Genomic DNA, 19,879 nt, shown 5'->3' with positions numbered 1-19,879 from the left:
TGCATAGGTGATTGGCGAATTCTTCAGCTTGTTCTTCATTGCTTCTTGCCCATGTATTGTCTTCTTTCCTGATTGCTGGGACTTGTTTTATTGGCTTCTTTATTCTTTTCGTGGTTTTCCATAAGGAGTAGTTGGTATTTTCATTCGCTGATAGTGATTCTATGAATTTCGTGAATTCGATGTTGTGATGTTCTCTTATTTTGATTTTTAATTCTTTTGTAAGTTTGTTTAGGATTTTCTTATTTTCGCGTGTTCTCTGTTTTTTCCACGTAGCTTTGGCTTTTCTTTTTTCCCTGATTTTGTCGAGGATGACCTGTGGAATTATTTTTGACTGCCTGCTTTTTATTTCGTGGGTGGTGGCTGTCCATGCTGCTTCCTGTATTATTTCCGTCATATTTACTATTGCCTGTTCAATATGTTCGGGTGTTTTCAGTGGGATGTTACAGTTGATTTTGTTTTCAATTAGCTCTTTAAAAGTTTGCCAGTTGGTAGTTTTAGGGCAGAGCGATTCCATCTTGTTATACAGTATCGGTTTGCTTGTGTATTCTATTATGATAGGTGAATGATCCGAGTTGAGTTCAAGGCTGGTTGTTATTTTTAATTTGGTAGTGTTTATACCTTTTATAACTGCGAAGTCTAGCAGGTCAGGTAATTTATTGAGGTCTGTCGGCCAGTAAGTTGGTTTGCCTGCAGAGAGAACGTTGAGGTTGCTATTTCTAATATATTGTTCAAGGGTTCTACCTCTCGGAGTGTTGATTCTGGAACCCCATAGTGTGTGTTTTGCATTGAAGTCTCCTGCTGCTATAAATTTGTCTCCTAAGGTTTGAAAATACTCCTCCCATTTTTTGGGTGTCATTTTGTGTCTCGGGGGTACATATACTGCTGAAATCTGGAAGTAATTGTCGTTGGTTTGTATTGTGACGGTGGTTGCTTGTATGTGTTCTTGGTTTGTTTGGCTGTGTAGGTGATGCTTGATGTCATTTTTTATTATTACTGCTGTTCCTCCGTGGGCTTTACCTAGGGGGTGTTTGGTGTCGTAAATGGTGTAATACGGTATTGTTATGTAGCTTTTTGGAGTGAAATGTGTTTCTGAGACAAGTAGTACATCAATGTTATTTTTATATAGAAATGCTTTAGTTTCTGGGGCTCTCTGCTGCAAACTATTGGAATTCCAGGCTGCTACTTTTAATATGTCCATCTCTATTTTTTACTTAGCAAGTTTGTGAGTAGTTGTAACATTACTGTTGTTTGTTGTACTTGTTGCCTAAGTGTTGCATTTAATTCACTTACCATTTTTCCTAACATCTCTGTACTTTTAATGGATTGTTTGAGCATTTCTTTGGTTTCTATAGCGTCTTCGATGTTGTTGTTTTGATTCTGGTTATTTGTGAGTGTTGGTTGGCTAATATTTTGGGTTACTTGCGCGTAGCTTCGGTTCCCTTGGGGGTTAATGCTTCTAATTATGGCGTTAGGTTCGTATTGTGCTGTCAATGTAGTGTCGTTAACCGTTATACTTCGTCGTGGTTGGTGGTTGTTGAATGATTTGTTGCGAAGTGGTGGGAACAGTTTACGTTGTAATTGTTTTCTGACTTCACATCCTTTATAGCTGGCTGGGTGGTTTCCGTTACAGTTATAGCATTTAACTTCTTCTATTTTTCCAGAATATGGGCAGTGTATAGTTAAGTGATTTTTTGCACACTTGACGCAAGCTGGACTTCTGTTGCAATAATTTTTAGTGTGTCCGTATTGTTGACACCGCATGCATTGAGGTATATCTTTTTCGTGTCGTGGTGGTTCCACTGTTACTATTGTGTTTAGTATTTGTTTGATATCATATATTTCCTTGTTGTTGTTTCTGGGTTCCAGTTCTATTAAGAATAGTGGTAATGGTTGCTTCGTGTCGAATCTTGTTATATTGTATATTGTTCTTGTTTGATAGCCAATTTTTGCTAACTCATCGCTTAGTTTATGTATGTTCGTTTTAGGATGCAATCCTCTTATGACGATTTTATAGCTCCTTTCAGTTTTAAGCTGATACGTGTGGTAAATAGCATTTTTTTATTTTAATGCTTTTATAACTTTCCTAAATGTTTCTGGGGTGTTTGTTTGTATTTTTACTTGTTCCAATTTTGTTTGCTTTATTGTGTAGTTGTTTTTCTCATCTAGATTATTTAGTAGATCGATGAGCGGGTCTATTATTTGGGCCTCAACAAAGATTGGTGGTGGTTTTGTAATATGATTTGTTTGGATTGTGGTTTTATTTATGGGGTCAGCGTCTATTTCTTCCGTTAGTGAGCTGAAGGAGTTGCTTAATGGTAATTCTTGCAGCCATCGCTGCTTTTCTGTAGCTGGGTTTCCTATGGCACTTATGTCTGTAGTTGTTTTGCGTTTTTTGCTAGCCTTCGCTAGCTTCCAGCTTTCGTCCTGGTAGTATCTTTCATATTCTGAATTGCTATCTTCCTGTCCCCGATGCTCTTTTGCTTCTTCTGTCTCCATGTTAATTTGTTTGTTTTTTATATAATATGTTTCTCCTTTTGTTGCTATGTTTATAGTTGGTATCTGCATTGCTATTTTATTTCCTCCTCACTATCACTTTGCAGCACTATTGCTTTGAAGCACTTTTTCACTATTCACTTATACCTGGAGAGGACGACCGTCTAAACACGTCCGTCCTCCTCGGCTGCCCGAGCAGGAGTGATGTTGCAGAGGCGGTTGGAGAATTCTTCAGCTTGTTCTTCGTTGCTTCTTGCCCATGTGTTATCTGCTTTTCTGATTGCTAGGACGGGTATTATTGGCTTCCTTATTTCTTTCGTGGCTTTCCATAGTGAGTAGTTGGTGTTCTCGTGTGTGGAGAGTGTCCCTATGAACTTTGCGAATTCGTTATTGTTGTGCTCCTTTATTTTGTTTTTTATTTCCTTTGCAAGTTTGTTTAGGTGTTTTTTGTTTTCTCGAGTTCTGTATTTTTGCCATTTTGCTTTTGCTTTTCTTTTTTCTCTAATTTTGTCGAGTATTTCTTGCGGGATTGTTATTGTTTGTCTGCTGGTTGATTCGGGTGTAGTGGTTGTCCTTGCTGCTTCTTGAATAGTTGCTGTCAATGTTGCTACTGCCTGTTCTATGTGTTCAGGAGTTTTCAACGGGATGTTGCAGTTTATTTTGCTTTCTATTATTTCTTTGAAAGTTTGCCATTTGTTATTGTAAAGTTTGCCGAGGATGTTATAGCCGTCGATCCGTTCGAATCCCTGATCCAGTTGGGGGCGTCGGGGACGCGGTATGGTTCGGCCACCACAGCGAGTGCTATCCGATTCTCCCGGATGGTCTGGAGGAACAGGTCTTGTGCCCGTCTGGCTCTTCCTACATTGCATTGGAGCAGGCGATTGTATTACTCCGCCAACTCCATGGCCTCCTCCCGGCCACTCGTCACTGCTGAAGGTGATGCTGCCCTGTTGACGTTTCCGCCTTGGTTCTCGTTGCCGCTGGCGATGGTAGCAGCATCGGCGCCGGCGGCGGCGGCAGACTGTTGAGTAGGCCGTTTCCTCTTTCTCTTGGCTTTCGGGGGGTTGCATGCCACCCCGCCCATCCTGTGTCCCGATGGAGCTCCCAGCCGCTCGCATAGGGGACATTTCGGCGCGGAGGCGGGACATCCTCTGGCGCGGTGCCCGCTTCCTCCGCACCTATAGCAGAGATGGCTTCTATCCTCGGTGGACGTACAAGTCGGCCGTACGTGCCCCAACTCCAGGCACTTGAAACATTGCAAGGGCCTTTTCGGTATAGCAGAGACCCTCGCGATGGACCACCCCAAGACCACCTTGCCCGCCTGGGCTAGCTTGCGGGCACCGGCCGCCGGGCACTTGATCCATGCCGATCCGAGTCCTCCCCTGGAGACGCCGATCTCACCAATCTGGACATCCTCGCTGCCGCATCCCGCGGCCAAGGCCAGTGCTTGACGCAGCTCCTCCTTGTCCATCGAGATGTCCACGTTGGTGATTCTCAACTCCGCCTTAATGATGGGGGTTCCGACCTTTACCTTGGTTGGGTCCAGAACACCCGCCAGGTGCGTCGCCAAGATCGACGCCTTTTCCCTGTCCTTGTCCCCCGGGACTCTAATGACGATGGCGCCCGTCACCGCCTTCTTCATGGTGACGGCTTGCACGCCTATCTCACCGAGGGGGATGGCTCTCCTGGCCGTCGTAACGACGTCGGCGTACGACATGTTGGCTCCCTCGTTAAGCGTCAGAGTTACCGCGGATGTACGCGGTGCGCGAGGGAGCGTGACTGTCGGCGACGTCTTTCCTTTCCTCTTCGGCGTTTTAACGGAGCCACCGCTGCGCGATTTCGGCGCGCCTTCCATCCTATCCGCCCGCAGTTTTTGGACTGCCACAGATGGTCGGGTCTTCTCATCTCTTCTCGTGGCGTCCATCTTCCTTTCGGCGGTGTTCGTCTCTTTCCGCCCCTCCTTACTTTTTCTCCCTACCACCACGCTCCACCCGCCGTCCTTCTGAGTCCTCGGGAGCGGCGGGGGGTTTGCGTGGGCGGGGGGACGAGTAGCAGAGTGTTCCGCGTTCCGTCGGGTTTCGGGAGTGCTTTGTTGCTGTTGCCGTTGTTGTTGCAACAGACTCCCGAATTGTCTCTCCATCATCTTCATTATGGAGGGACCCAACTCTTCCAGCTTTCTCTCGAGGGCGTCGAGTCGCGCTCCTTGAGTAGCAGCCTCGTCTCGGGGGCGGTCCGCGTCGGCACCGCTGCATCGCGTGTATTCGAACGCGGGCATAGACCTTCTTGCCAGCTCTCTCCTGAGGGCGGCATTCTCCTCCTCTAGCGCGGACAGTCTCGCCTCCACCAGCCTCATCGCCGCGCTGTTGCCGCTGCTGCCCGCTTGTTCTCTCCTTCGCGGGGCCTCGTTCTTCCATGCGGCCGTGATATAGCTCGCCGCTTCCTTCAGCGCTTTGATGTACGTGCCCGTGAGGTTGGACGATGTGGTCGCCACCCTCATGATTTCGGACACGTGTCTCGTTAATTCCGCGCTGACGTCCGCGGCCGAGCTTGTCCTCACTCGAATCTCCAGATCTTTGGAGACTTCCAGGGTAGCTGATGTCGCCAGCTTCCTCTTCTTCCCCCTGGATGCGGTCGATGCCAGCGATGAGCGGGACGCGAACGAGGCTACCGATTCTTCGTCGTCCGACCTCGTTCGCGCGCGCGATCCTCCTGCCGTAGATGTTGTGGCTTCATCTACCGGGGCCGGCGCGAGAAAGACACTGCTCGACCGGCTCCTGCTTCTCGTCCTCGGAGTTCTCGGAGGTTCCATATCTTCCTCCGAGTATACGCTCCTAGCCTCGCCAGGCGTGATAACACGTTTGGGGGCCTGGCGGTCCACCCCCGAGCGGCCGTGGTCGTGTGATGACGACGTAGTGGGGCCCACTTGACTACCCCCGACTACGCCGGTACTGGGGACTCCCTCCCCTGCACTGTACGTGTTTTTTTCTCTTGTCGACTCTTCCATAGTTTAATTTTTTGTTTTCGCCGGTCGTCATCGGACCCCGGAAAGGTCCGGTGCAGGGTGACAGGGAGCCCCACGAGAAGGTGAGGTGAGTGGTCTTGACAGGCATGGGTCCACCAACTTCTCCGAAGTTCCCCGCACCGGATCAGCGAACTGACGGGTACCAGAGGCACCGACCAGCCGCCACCCGACTATAGAGGAACATCAGATCCATCGGGGTTTCCCGGGGCGTGGTCCTACGCCCCGAGAACCCATGCCCGCCTCATGCTCCCTGTCGGGCTCACCCTGGCGAGAGAAAAGACGGAGGTCATGTTCATCACAAGCTTGCGAGTGCAGAGAGTGGTGAAACTCAGGTTGGGCTCCTCGGACATCGAAACGGTCGATCGCATCAGGTATCTCGGAGTCGTCATTGACTCCAGTCGGAGGTTCGGTGCGCATATCGAGATGGTGTGTAACAGAGCCGACAAGTTAATAGGAGCACTTAGGGGAATTCTACCCAACATCAACGGGCCGCCCAGCTTGGCTCGTAGGCTCTACTACAATGTGTGGCCCGAAGTGGACGGACGGAAGGATCGAGCTGGAGAACGCTCTGGGCGGGAAGATAGACGTGGGCAATCTGATCGTCACGGTGACCGCCAAGGACGAGAGCTGGAATAAATTCAGGCAATTCTGCAAGACCATCATGTGTCACAGGAGGGTGACAGCGAGAGCCTGGGAAGAAGCAAGGAGGAGAACGAGCGAAACAACTACGCGGAGCAATGAGGGCAAGAACATGAAACAACGAAAAACCGCAGAAGGAGACCAGCCCAGTATTCTGAACTGGCTGAGAGGACGACATGAGCAGTAACTGCCCGAAGAAGTAGATACTACGGGGCACGAAAGGACAACCCTGATGACTGCCGACAGGTTTTACCGGGGTTGTCTGCCTCCCAAGCGGAGGAAGAAGGAAGAGGGGTTTTTAGTGGGTATGGCAACGACATCCGACCGACTCCCACATAACCCAGTGATGCGGGTCACTGGGCATGCGTAATAGCATTTTCCCCTCCCCACGCAAAAAAAAAAAAAAAAAAAAAAAAAAAAAGTATGGAACATGGAACGTATTTGGCTTTGCCTATCGATCTTTTTAATTCCGCGGTCGTGGTCGCGAGTAGGTTTCGACACGAACGTTTATTTATTGCTCGAGCATGTACATGCGAACGAACAACGATCGCTATGATCATTGTTCATGTGCGCTTGGTTCAGCTTGCGCGATTTACATTTTTATTTCATCTTTGTAAGTTATTTTTTAGTTTGCAATTTGGAAAGTCGCGAGCCTAGATATAAGTTACAGCGGGCATCGCGTAACTGCACTCAGGCAACAAACTGCCACTCAGGAGGACAACTACGTCATCCTCGTTACTACTTTTTCACTGTGCTGGCCTTTAATATTTGTAGTAGTATTTGTTTCTGATTTGTCTGTCAGCTGACGTACATGTCGGCCCATCGCCATGTTGGGCTAATCGCGGTTTTTGAATTAGCGTTGCGAGTGATTAATTACGGTTTGAACTAGAGTTACAAATCCAAATTTCGCGTTGCCAATTAGAATTGCGAAACCAAATTTCGCGTTGGTAATTAGAGTTGCGAAACCACATTTCGCGTTGCCACTTAGAGTTGCGAATCTAAATATCGCGTTATTAATTAGAGTTTTGAAAAAGTACTCATTTCGGTTTGGGATAGTGTTACGAATGAAAGACGCGTTTGCTTTTGTTTTGTAAGATATCGCGATTGTACTTAGTGTTTTCTCTCGTGAATAATTATCAGAATTTATTAAAGAGTAAAATTTGAATTTATCAAGTTTCGTTTTATTTTAAATTGAATTGAAATTACATTAATTTTGAATTAATTTCATAGCGTTGCAACTTGAATATTAACTTTGTGTTTCTCCTAATGTTTTCCTTAAGAATTGGCGTTGCGATATATTTCGCCGGTATTGTTTTAGTAATTTTTCGATTAGCGTTGCGTTGACGAATGCTCGCGTTCTTATACGTAGTGTTACGTCTATGGAATGCCCAAACTTCTTCCACTAGAATTGTGGAAATCTGTTCCTATTCTTGGGTCATCTAATGCAGCTAAGATAGTTGCAAAAAGGTGGCCGAGCATCAGCAGCTTGTACGTAATGTAGCTGCACTACGACATCTCGATATTAGCGTTGCGTATGTCGAAGCTTGAGTGTACAGAGTAGTATTTATTTAGTGTTGCGTCAATGATTGATGATTAAAACATCCTAGTGCGGTATATGCTTCCGCGAATTTTTCATTTTTCCTTATTTTTTTTCTTTTTTTTTTACCAATAGCAAATTAAATAGTGCTGGAAATATTACAAAGCACTCCCCACGATTTATTTTGAGAAATTTCTGTTTTATAATTATAGATTTAATAAATTAGCGTTGCGAAATAGAAAAATGTTCCACTCGCGGTTTGTTCTGGATTTTATCGAGTGTATCGCCTTTCTGGCTATTGGATCTTTTTCTTTTTTAGTATCCCTCTGCACGTTTGTTAATGGAAATACTGTTGAACATCTGCTCGATATTGACGAATATTTTTAATTTGAGGTTGCATTACTTGAAGTTATTATAGATGATTTTATTTCATAATTACAAAACGTACAAAACATACATGTAACATGTATATTGCATTTCAAAAAAGATTGAAAGGTGATATATCAATATATTAGAACTATACGATATAAAAATTTTCTACTAAATGAAAAGAAAGTGGGGGAATAACGACAATGAAGTTAATAACATTTTGTAGTTTATTAATTTATTTGAAACATATCGTTATGTCATTAACATATTATTTCATTATTTTATGGTATTAACAGTGACCGTTTGTTATTAGAGTTATACTTTCCTCGTTCATAGTACTTTCGATTAATTAAACGCAAAGTAATTTTGTAGATGTTTCAATTTGCTGTGTGTAAATCAATGTTTCTCCGCGATCATCGTTTATATTCAAGAATCTTACACAGAAAACGTTGTGCGAATGTAATTCGACGTGATTTCGACTCTTCGCGTTGACAATAAAGATCATTTGGCCTTTCCAAAAAGTTAAAAGAAAAGTTCCAAGTTAAAATAAGATGTAGTAGAGTTGGAGTTCTTATAAAGTATCCTTCTCGGTAATTGTGCGAAAATTATATAATGAAATAGAGATTATACGGAGAATGTCATATCTGAGACCAATTAAAACTGCACACATACACACACAGTCATTGAAATGAAAAAAACGAACATATTATAATTGTCGGAAATTTTTAATGCAATGAACAAAAGTTAAACTCATTTTATAAAAAGAAAGTATAGATGTATCATTAAATAATTCTATACAGCAAATTTTGACTTTAACCGATTGTTTTCTCATCTTCATATTTAAAATAAATTTTCCAATTTATAAATAAAGTCTAAATTGAAATATTTAATTTCAAACTGAAATTCAAGTTGCTTTAAATTTGCACAATTCTGATTAATATGATAATATGGTGGATATATAAGAAAATACTATGATTTATTTTTATAATTTCATCGTTTTTTATGTCTAAAACTTTCTCTCTTCATCTTTCATTTTTTTTTCTATTATATGTACTAATAAAATAAATAAGTTTGTCATAGATTTATTAACTTCGAGGAAGTACACTTATATACATAAACAGCATTTCAAATTATAAGTATTACATCAAAGATACAAGAATGGACAGTGGAATTTGGAGTATGGGTTGAAAAGTATAAATGAAATATGAATTGAAGAGATATGTTTAAATGAAAAGAGCAGAAAATCACGATTCAGCTTTTCTTGTAAAATTCTTGTAAAATTCTACTAAACCTTATCCCATCGGAGAATCAACGAAAGAGGACATATCCCGTACAATGTTCTACACATATAATATCCCATCCCTTTTCTTTTTAATATTTAGATTTTTATATGAGTAGGGTTCTTAAACGGGATTAGGTTTTTATAAATTAATATTAAATGTTGTTAATTAATATTAAATGTTGTTAATTAATGGTTTAATTGTTATAAATTAATAGTCTTAATTTGTCTGTATTTATATATATGTAAACTCCCTAGAGTTCATGTAGGATAGGGATTCTTTTTGTTTTACGGGTAGCACGACAGGCTGTGTTTCACGGGCAGATCGATCTTCTTTTGTTTTACGGACGACCATTTTAAGAAGCACGTTTTTCCCGAACGGACGGACAGAGAGTTACATTAGAGACAGACAAGGCTACAGAATAGTTATTTAAGATTTTAAAGACTGAAGAAGAAAGATCGGTAGCTCAGGACGTTGAAAATCGATTCTCGATTTTCAGGTAAACATTGCACTAAAGACTTGTTATTTCCCGTTTAGATAATTATTGTTATTTATTGTTATAGACGCATACTAATTGTTGTTTATTTTTGTATTTTATTATTTACTTCATAATAAAAACTCGATTTTCAGACTACAGAATCGATCCCTGAATTATCCCCTAAATTACGATCTTACAAATCGATTTTCACTACGCCATGCCGTTAGAAGTGAAGCTACGTATTGTCATGAACGAGAATGCAAGGGGGGAGAAAATAGAATGCATAGAATCCATAAGAAAACCAGAAGATGAAGTATGTTATGTCTTTCCTCCAGAATATTAAGCAAGAGATCATCATCCGCGGTTATTCAGTTTATCGATAGTGAAGAAAGCCGCAAACAGCTTAACCAAGGTAGGCCATTACAGAAACATTGCAGTCACGATGGATGACGCAACAGCAGCGTCATACATCGATACAAGTTTAAACTCCGTGTTTCGAGATATTTACTTAGAAGAATCGGAGATCATCCCCGCAAGGAAAATAAAGACCGAAACCGAAAAGCCCAATCTTCAAATAGAAACATTATTAGAGATCTTCCGGAAACAAAACATGCATGAGAGGGAAGGCACGGACTTTGCCATAAAACAATTTGATCGAACGCAAAAAGCCACAGATTGGATATTAGAGTATGAAACGGAATGCGAAAAATACGAGATCCAAAACGACGAAAAAAGGATCAAGAATTTGAAGAAATATTTGGGAAAAACAGCATCAGAATGGTACCAGACAAATCTGCTGAAGGATGAAGAATACAATTGGGAAAATTGGAAGGCGGCATTTCTAAAAACTTTTAGCAATAAAGGTTGGTCTGCAGTGCGATACGCCTATAACTTTAAATATATTTCAGGTTCATTCACTGAATATGCCATAAAAAAGGAACGATTAATATTGGAAGGAATTAAGGAGGAAGACCTCCGAAGAGACAAGGATAAATCTAATTGTTATTGGATTACCCATACACATTCAAGATAAAATCGATCAAGAAGGGGTACAATCAACAAATGACTTAATCGGACTCTTGGGGCAATATGAAGACCAGACGAAAGGAAGAAAAACACAAGAAAATAATGCAAGATTAGACAGAAAGCCAGAGCCACCACCCAAGAAACATCCGTGTGTGATTTGTGAAGCACTGAATTTCCCAGGCAGATTTCACCCAACACAAGTATGCAGAAACAGAAACGGAAATGCTCAGAGGAACCAAAAGCAGGTAAATTTATTAGAAGCATTCACGACAGAAAGTAAAGAAGCAATAACACCAGATGAGAATGGAAAAAACTAAAACGCCCGGAGAAGTACGAATCACTGATAAAGCTGTGAGTTAGAATCAACGACCAGAAAGAAGTTGAAGGCGTCTACGATACTGGAGCCAATGCAAGCTACATTAACCAAAGAATCATTGACCAAATAAAGGCAGATATAATAAAAGACAAGAGTATGTTTAAGACTATCAGTGGGAAGGACTTCACGAATAGCCGGTCGAAACTTAGAATGAAAATTAATAAAATAGAGAAAGAAATAAATGTTTATATAGTGCGCAATGATAACTTCACATATGATCTCATGTTAGGGCTGGACGCCATAAGAGAGTTCAAGTTGAAGCAAGATGAGAATTTGAGAGTTAGTCAGAAAGTAGACGACAAAGAAGAAATAATATTTAATAGAAAAGAAGAAAGAAGAAATAATCAGAGAAGAAAGATAAACGTTACAGAATACAAGAAGATGGACAACCTAGGACACCTAAATAACTTACAAAAAAAAGAGGTAAGCCAGCTTATAGAGAAATATAAAGACATATTTGCCAAACACAAATTCGATGTGGGAACTAGGAAATCACAAGAGGCTTCCATTAAGCTAACCGAAAACAAAATACATATCAAAGAAACCATACAGGTGTAGCATTCCAGATCAGAAAGAAATAGAATTCCAGATTACGAAATTACTAGAACACGGTCTCATAGAGGAATCAAGTTCACCATTCGCAGCACCGGTGACACTAGCTTTTAAAAAAGAGTCGAATCGTAGAGATAGACTGTGTATTGATTTCCGAGAGATAAACGAAATTGTAGTTCCGGAATCGCAACCGTTCCCAAGAATCGAAGATATCATAGTCAAAGCGGGAAATTGCCATTTCTTCTCAACGTTTGACATTAATTCAGCGTTTTGGTCAATTCCAATAAAAAAAGAGGACCGAGAGAAGACAGCCTTCATAACACAAAATGGACACTGGCAATGGAAATGTTTACCGTTCGGACTAAAAATCTCTCCTGCTATTTTCCAACGGGTGCTGGCAAATACTCTTAGAAGGAACGGATTAGCAGAATTTTGCATTAACTACGTCAACGACATCCTAGTCTTCTCCGAAACGTTTGATCAACATATCAAACACATAGAGCAGTTGATGAAGGTCATAAGGAAAGAAGGCTTCCGATTAAAACTGGCCAAATGTAAATTCGCAGAGAACTCAGTAAAATACCTAGGCTACGTTATCGAGAAAGACGGTGTGAGACCAGGAAAAGATAACCTAAAAACGATACGTGAATTTGAACGTCCAAGAAATAAGAAGAATGTGAGACAATTACTCGGAAAAATAAATTTTTATTATAAATTCATAGAAGACGCGTACAAACTCTTGGAACCACTACACAAATTATTAAGAAAAAACACAGAATTTATTTGGAATGAAGAATGCGAAATATCATTTCAAAAGATTAAAGAATACCTCTGTTCAGGCCTGATCCTTTCAATATACGATCATAACAAAGAAGTATTCATTTACACAGATGCAAGTGGAGAGGGCTTAGGAGCAGTTTTAAAGCAACCTCGAGACAACGGGATGTTATACCCGGTCGCGTACTTTTCAAGAAAATTGAAACCAACAGAGGCAAAGAGAAAAGCAATCCACCTTGTATGTCTTGCTATTAAAGAGGCGATTCAATACTGGCAACATTGGTTAATTGGTAGATATTTCACTGTCCTTTCAGATCATAAACCATTGGAATCAATGAGAATCAAGGCAAGAACCGATAAAACCTTAGGAGACCTGATGCACTACTTGTCGCAGTACGACTTCAAGATCATCTATGCTCCAGGAAAACACAACATAGAGGCAGACGCACTATTCAGGAACCGCGTCTTAGAAAGCTTTGAGAATGAAGAAGATGTTTTGAAAGTAGCAAATATTATAAAAAACAAGACATAATCCAAGACCAAGAAGAAAACAGAGAAAATATAAAAAATACGAAAAACCTTATAAAAAAATCAGAGATTTTTTTTTAAATATTAAAGGATGCCAACGTATATTCGTCTCACAAGAGTTTGGTGAACATATCATAAGGAAGGTTCGTGATTTCTTTGGTCACATTGGAAGAAACCATATACTGAAGAAAATCCGACCCTTTTATTATTTCAAAAAGATGGACCGAATTGTCGACAAATTCTGCAAACATTGCGAAATCTGCATCAAGAATAAAAGCAGAACGAGAAGACCGATCGGGTTTATGTCGAAACTAGGACCAGCTAGGAAACCGTTTGAAATAATGTCATTCGATACGGTCGGAGGTTTTTCCAATAACAATTCACCAAAGAAATACATGCACATACTCATCGATCATTTTTCAAGGGCTGTTTTTATGTCCACATCGAAAACACAACGCTCAGAAAATATCATAAAACTTATAGACTCGACAGGAGAAACTGATTCCATAAAAATTATCCTTGCAGACCGATACCCAGTAATGACATCCAAAGAAATTTAAGAGTATGCGAGAAAAAGGAACATTAAATTAATTTTCACTTCGACAGACTGCCCATCCTCCAATGGACTGAACGAAAGGGTAAATCAAACATTAGTAAACAGGATCAGATGTAAGATCAATTCAGACAAAAATAAGAGAAACTGGACAAAAATCACAGAAGAAAGCGTAGAAGAATACAATAACACCAGACACAGTGTAACGGGATTTGCCCCAAATCATTTACTGTATGGAAAAATGATTGAAATCGTCCCTAAGGAAATAATGGAAAATAAGATAAACCTAAAAAGAGACAGAGAAGAAGCATTCAAAAACTCGACAAGAAATTTCGAAATCAACAAACAAAAATACGATAAAAAAAGAAGAGAACACGAATTTAAAATCGGTGATATGGTCTTCACCCACAACGGAAACAAAATGAATAGAAATAAGCTGGAAGAAATTAGGAAAGGACCTTTCAAAATTCTAAGAAGGATTTCAAACTCCATATATGAAGTGGATAACGGTAATCGGAGATCTGAAGGGAATTTCTTCCACTCGAGTAAGCTGACTCCTACAGAGAAGACGATTAGCGATGTAATTGTCAACACGAGGAGGGGAGGTGTAAACTCCCTAAAGTTCATGTAGGATAGGGATTCTTTTTGTTTTACGGGTAGCACGACAGGCTGTGTTTCACGGGCAGACCGATCTTCTTTTGTTTTATGGACGACCATTTTAAGAAGCACGTTTTTCTCGAACGGACGGACAGAGAGTTACATTAGAGACAGACAAGGCTACAGAATAGTTATTTAAGATTTTAAAGACTGAAGAAGAAAGATCGGTAGCTCAGGACGTTGAAAATCGATTCTCGATTTTCAGATAAACATTGCACTAAAGACTTGTTATTTCCCGTTTAGATAATTATTGTTATTTATTGTTATAGACGCATACTAATTGTTGTTTATTTTTGTATTTTATTATTTACTTCATAATAAAAACTCGATTTTCAGACTACAGAATCGATCCCTGAATTATCCCCAGATTACGATCTTGCATATATGTCGAGTTATCGTTAGGATTTCGAGCGCGTGACGATTCTTCGTTAGAATTTGCCATCGTGATGTTCAATAAAGGTTGTATTTACATAAATTAATATTTTAATTAATATATTATAAATATATATATATTATTATATATATTTTTTTTTCTTTACAAAGTTTGATAAATAATTAGTTTAACGGTTAACTAGAATAACAAACAATAAGTATAACGAATGCTTTTGACAATATTCTTGGGTTCTGTAACGAATCCACGGTCAACGGGAAACTTTTCGTACGTTTTAATATGTTTTTGATAGCATGCTGACACGTTTGCTCAGGCACAGGGTTTCTCTAAGACTAACCCCAAGACGATGACAGTAAACTCTCCAAGAAGATTGCAAAATAAAAGACAGATACAGTTACATATGTCAAATACATATCGATCGGGAATATCAACAAATTCCCAAGCGCCGTAACTAGGCAGTTCCACATAAACCAGCATTGCTCCTGATCAAGACTTGATTGTTTATACAGCGTATCCCTCAACACCGGTACCTCCTCTGTAAGACATTTCGTTCATCCCGTGACCGTGGCTACGTTCGGCGACCAGTTATGTCACCTCGAGCCCAAGTATTGGGGAATCTTCCAAAAGAAAGGCCCGATGTCCCTACATCTCCGACATATATATATATATATATATATATATATATATATGTATATATATGTCTCTAGACGGTTTGCTGATATAAAAAATCAAATTTAGTAATTTTTTCATTTTTATTTCAAATTGACACATTCAACAAATTATAACATAACAATTATAATTATAACATAATTAACATTAATTAAATAACAATTATAACATAACAATAACCATTTTTATAATTTTAATAATTTTTACAAGCTAAAACTAAATTCACACTTTTGTGGTACTAGTTTTGATCTAGAACTGTTGCTAGTTTATATCAACTGCCAGTTTAGGATAAAAATAATTGTACTATTATAACCAAACACGAAATTAACCAGTGATCAAGAATAATTACCCATCTCAAAAGGAAAAGAATTTATATAACATTTCAATTTATAATATTTACGGATTCCTCAGAATGTTTTTACTAGATTTGTAATTTTTAGGGCTTATGATATTTGTAACAGGTTATAAATTTTCTTAACCTAATTTTGGATATGCACCATTGTCCATTGTTAAAGTATTGTTTTAGTTCAATTATTAATTGAATTACTTATATTGTTTTATTCTGTAATTTGTATTTAGTATACTATAGAAGAGAGTTCTATTTGTTTGAACCTGTCGCGCGACAAATACTTACATCTTTAACATGTACTTACGATTTCTCGTTCATATAATAGTTGTCACGTCTAGATGGGTGAAGCCACCGATGCAGAAGTTTATTTAGAGCACTAACTAAAGTTTTGTTCGAATAATCTAAGCGCATTCAAAAGCTATGGTTCAAACGGACTTATAATCACAATCATCGAACTGAGGCGTTATAATTTGTAGAGCGCGTGAAAAACATTCTGACTTTTTTCGAGGTCGATATGTCAAGGAGTCCAATTTAATATCACGTCTATCTTATCCTTACTCAATGCCAATATCTCGCCTGATAATTATCCTATAAATCGAGAGTCGGTAAAAGTAACAGCAGGTAACGTTACCATCTACTGGATAAAAAAGCGATCATGTTACCTACAGCAGTACAAAATCGATTGTAATCGATGTTGACTGATAATTGATTAGCAAAAAATGTATAATTTTCGACTTTTCCTTATTTACTTATGAAAAAATTAAAGCTCGTCTAAAAACATAATAGTGCAATACTTGAATAAATTAATAGCGGAAAATATACATATTTGACGACTTTTTATTATGATCTTGCTACAGCTTCTATATATACAAAGGTCAATCTATGCATCTACAAGAACGAATAATAGATGTTTAATAAAAATTAAGTAAAAAATTCGTACACTTCACTACGAATACCGATTACATTACGGAGATCAACAATCGTACAATATGAATCAACATTTAGCAACGTCAAATAACGTTATATCATTACCGCTACAAAGAAATCGATCTAACTCCAACGTAGGAGAGGGAATATTTGCATCGAATTACGCAATTTGGTAATTTCCACTTATAAATAAAGTACGAACTCTCCATCGTTGCCAAATATTAACCGTACGTCTATTGCACTATATATGTCTGTATAGTTTGTTTTAACTATAAGTTCTTATTACGGTATACGCATAATAGTCTAGAGTTTTATTGTATAATCGTCAGAGCTTAACCAGATATATTCTCTCTTTCATTTATTCATACATACGTAGCGCCTTATATTTTAAGTTTGCTGAGAGCAAAATAGGAACTGTAATCGCCTGATGTACCTGATTCGTCCGCTAAAATATTCTCACGATCGCCCTCACGATCTATAAGAAAATATGTAACCAATTATACATCGCCTCGATAGATGAATTTAGATCCCCAAAGTAGAACTCGCAATTTTCCTTTCGTTCGTACTCTAGATTCATCTTGCAAGATAAATATCTCCGAGAATCCAAAATTACCTCCCGTAAAAGGGAAATGTTTATCTAATATTTAATCCTACATTCTTTCTTCTTCCAATGATGATTATCCTATAACTGTTAAGATGGAATCTATGAAACCTTAGAAGTGTTCATTTTAACGATAATCTGAAATTTACTGGTGTATATATAAATACGCAATAGCAACTTTTATAAATTACTGGACATTTCCGTATACGAGATAAAATGACATACCAGTTGCAAGTTTGTGTAAAAATTGCTTGATTATAATGTCTGAACGTCAAAAGAAAAAAGAGAAAAAAAGATATGAAAGAAAAATTTGTTTGATCGATTACTGGACGAATTCGTGGTGCAGTTTGCGTACAAACAGGCCGCAAGAAGGCACCAAGCTACGCAACGCACGAGTTTTCGTATCTTCCAAGACGAAGCGCGTAAGGAAGGACCCGACCATTTTGATAAAAGGCTTCCGATGAAAGTACACGTCGCGACGGTTCGTTACAGAAACGTCTCGTTAAGGTAACGAGGTATCCATGAAACACCGTGCTTGAGAAAAATTGCCTGGACCTTTTTCTCGCGAGACGACGCGCTTGCAATTCACGATGATTCGTTTCAACGAGGAGGAAACCCGCTCTGCGTGAAATACGCGACGTCGAATCGATGGGAACGTCGCGCGCATCCGTATTAAAGCGGACCTTTTCTCTCTTCGAATCCGAGCATCGAGTCCGTAAATTCACGTTCCTCTTCGATAGCCACGCTTTAAAACGACATTTCCCTCGGGCCAGACGTTGTCACTTTCGATCGATTATACATGAATCGAAAAATCCGTTGAAACGAAAGTTGATGGAGCAAGTAAATCATAGTTTACTGTAGAGATTTTTGTTAACTTTTACGTACCAGCATTAATTTTTCCTTTCCGTAGAACAAAACGATAATTATTTCTTCATTCTTCTTCGGAGGTTCAAGTATGCGACCATCGAATTGTCCCAAAAAAAGGTCTCGTACACTCAGGAATATTCGTTCCCAGTAATGTTCGAATCGAAGAAAAACTAAACACAGATGTACAATTTATTTTTCGAATAACTAGAGAAGTTTCTTTTATCTCTAATCTTTTTATCTTCCTTATTTCGATCTGTCTCTAATAATGTTTCTAAAAAATGAGAAGTGTGTTAGAAGCTTTGATTAATGCAAAGAAATCCGTGAAATATCTACAGTACGATCCCAACAACAAGTCAATATATCCTTCTCATTTCGCGTAACGACCGCAACGAAAGAGCAGCGATAAAAGGTAAAGTGCACAACTCGTAATCATAATCATGGTGGACGAATCATTTCGATTTTACGATCTATACTTTTACGATCTACCAAAGCCTCTACGGTCGTCACGGTTAATCTCGCGATCAAACTGGACACGCATATCTTCGACGCGATTAACTTGAACGTTACGCAAGAAATCTCGTTAGAGCTACGTACGTTCCACATAAAAGCGAGCATTCTATCACTATCTCGATTCTCTTCCTCTTTTAAACACGATGCACGGTTTCACGCTCGCCAATGTATTTAGAGGCAATTTCCGGTTCGGTCCATTATTTCTGGATGCGGCCAGTCTCGATAAATAATATACGGCGATAAAAACGGATGGACCGCGTAAATCGCCCAAATATAAAATTCGTATCCTTTCGAATATATCTTTTTCGTTTCTCTAATTTCTTCCGTTTCGTGTGAATTCTCGCTGGATATTTCTTCCTTGTCTTTTTTTCTCTTTTTCTTTCTTTTTTTTTTTTTTTTTTTGTTTTCTGTTCACTGGTACAGATCTGTTTCGATACTAGGAAACATGGTTTGCTGCAAACACGTTTGTTGGAAAATATCTGATCAAAAGTATCATTGGCCCTTCTATTCGCACAATCGTCCCTGTCTGTATACACATATAAATCTAGTTACGCGAGTAATTTTGTACTTTGACCGAGATTTCGACCGTGGTTCGATGGATCTCTGATTACACGCCACATCTGCGATGGCGAGGTCGACGTACGGCGTGATATTGAATTTAGAGTATAAACTGTAACAAAGTTTAACAAAAATTATAATAAAATAAGGTAAATAAGATAATTATGTAATTCTAAATTCCATATATTCTGTATGTCAAATTTTACTTTCACTCTTCGTAGTCTATACCGAGACACCGCTATTTTTCCATTAAGATCTTTGAAATAATTTCATCGTAAAGTAATTGAGTGTATCTGACTTACCGTGCCTCGGAAATCGACAAAATCAAATGGCTCGCTGGGATACTTACGCTCGAAACGAACGAGAACAGAAGGAACTGAAATAAATGGGCGTGAACTGAACCCAGCACTGTTTCTCTCCTTTCCAAACATATTTTATTGTAATTGTATTGGCAAGTTGGATGGCTTACATGCTAAGAATGGCAAAAAAATAAAACATAAAGAACATAAAATAGTAATGTTGCTACGTGCGTAATGAAGAAGGTAGACAAAAAGTGCAATAGGATTATATATGAAAAAAAAAAAAAAAGAAAATTCAGAAATTTAAAGGAGTGTAGGAAAAATGACTTGGATTAAAGGAACGGTTAATAGTAGATAAATAAACTGCGTGGTATTTACAAATCAAAAAGGAGGAAAATGGAAAAAGGCGTGAAACATAGAA

At 39.2% G+C, this 19,879-nt stretch overlaps 1 protein-coding gene across 3 annotated transcripts in view; it reads left to right on the top strand.

Annotated features, from left to right (window-relative positions):
* Nucleotides 1-11,600, top strand: part of LOC126922618 (uncharacterized) — a 40,840-nt gene extending 29,240 nt beyond the window's left edge. The window contains exons 2-4 of one of the 3 annotated variants that reach the window (XM_050735410.1): nucleotides 10,046-10,230; nucleotides 10,331-11,089; nucleotides 11,450-11,600. In XM_050735410.1, coding sequence (XP_050591367.1) covers nucleotides 10,134-10,230; nucleotides 10,331-10,851 — 618 coding nt within the window. In that variant the 5' untranslated portion in view covers nucleotides 10,046-10,133 and the 3' untranslated portion in view covers nucleotides 10,852-11,089; nucleotides 11,450-11,600. Of the gene's footprint in view, nucleotides 1-9,549; nucleotides 9,840-9,977; nucleotides 11,090-11,449 lie in introns of those variants that run through there. The other 2 variants (XR_007712850.1, XR_007712851.1) reach the window with 2 other exon arrangements.
* Nucleotides 11,601-19,879: the final 8,279 nt, after the last annotated feature.

Source organism: Bombus affinis, chromosome 12 (genome assembly GCF_024516045.1).
Source record: "Bombus affinis isolate iyBomAffi1 chromosome 12, iyBomAffi1.2, whole genome shotgun sequence".
Classification (NCBI taxonomy): Eukaryota; Metazoa; Arthropoda; class Insecta; order Hymenoptera; family Apidae; genus Bombus; species Bombus affinis.
Note: the sequence above shows the minus strand (reverse complement) of the source record. Positions and strands in the feature narration are given on the sequence as shown.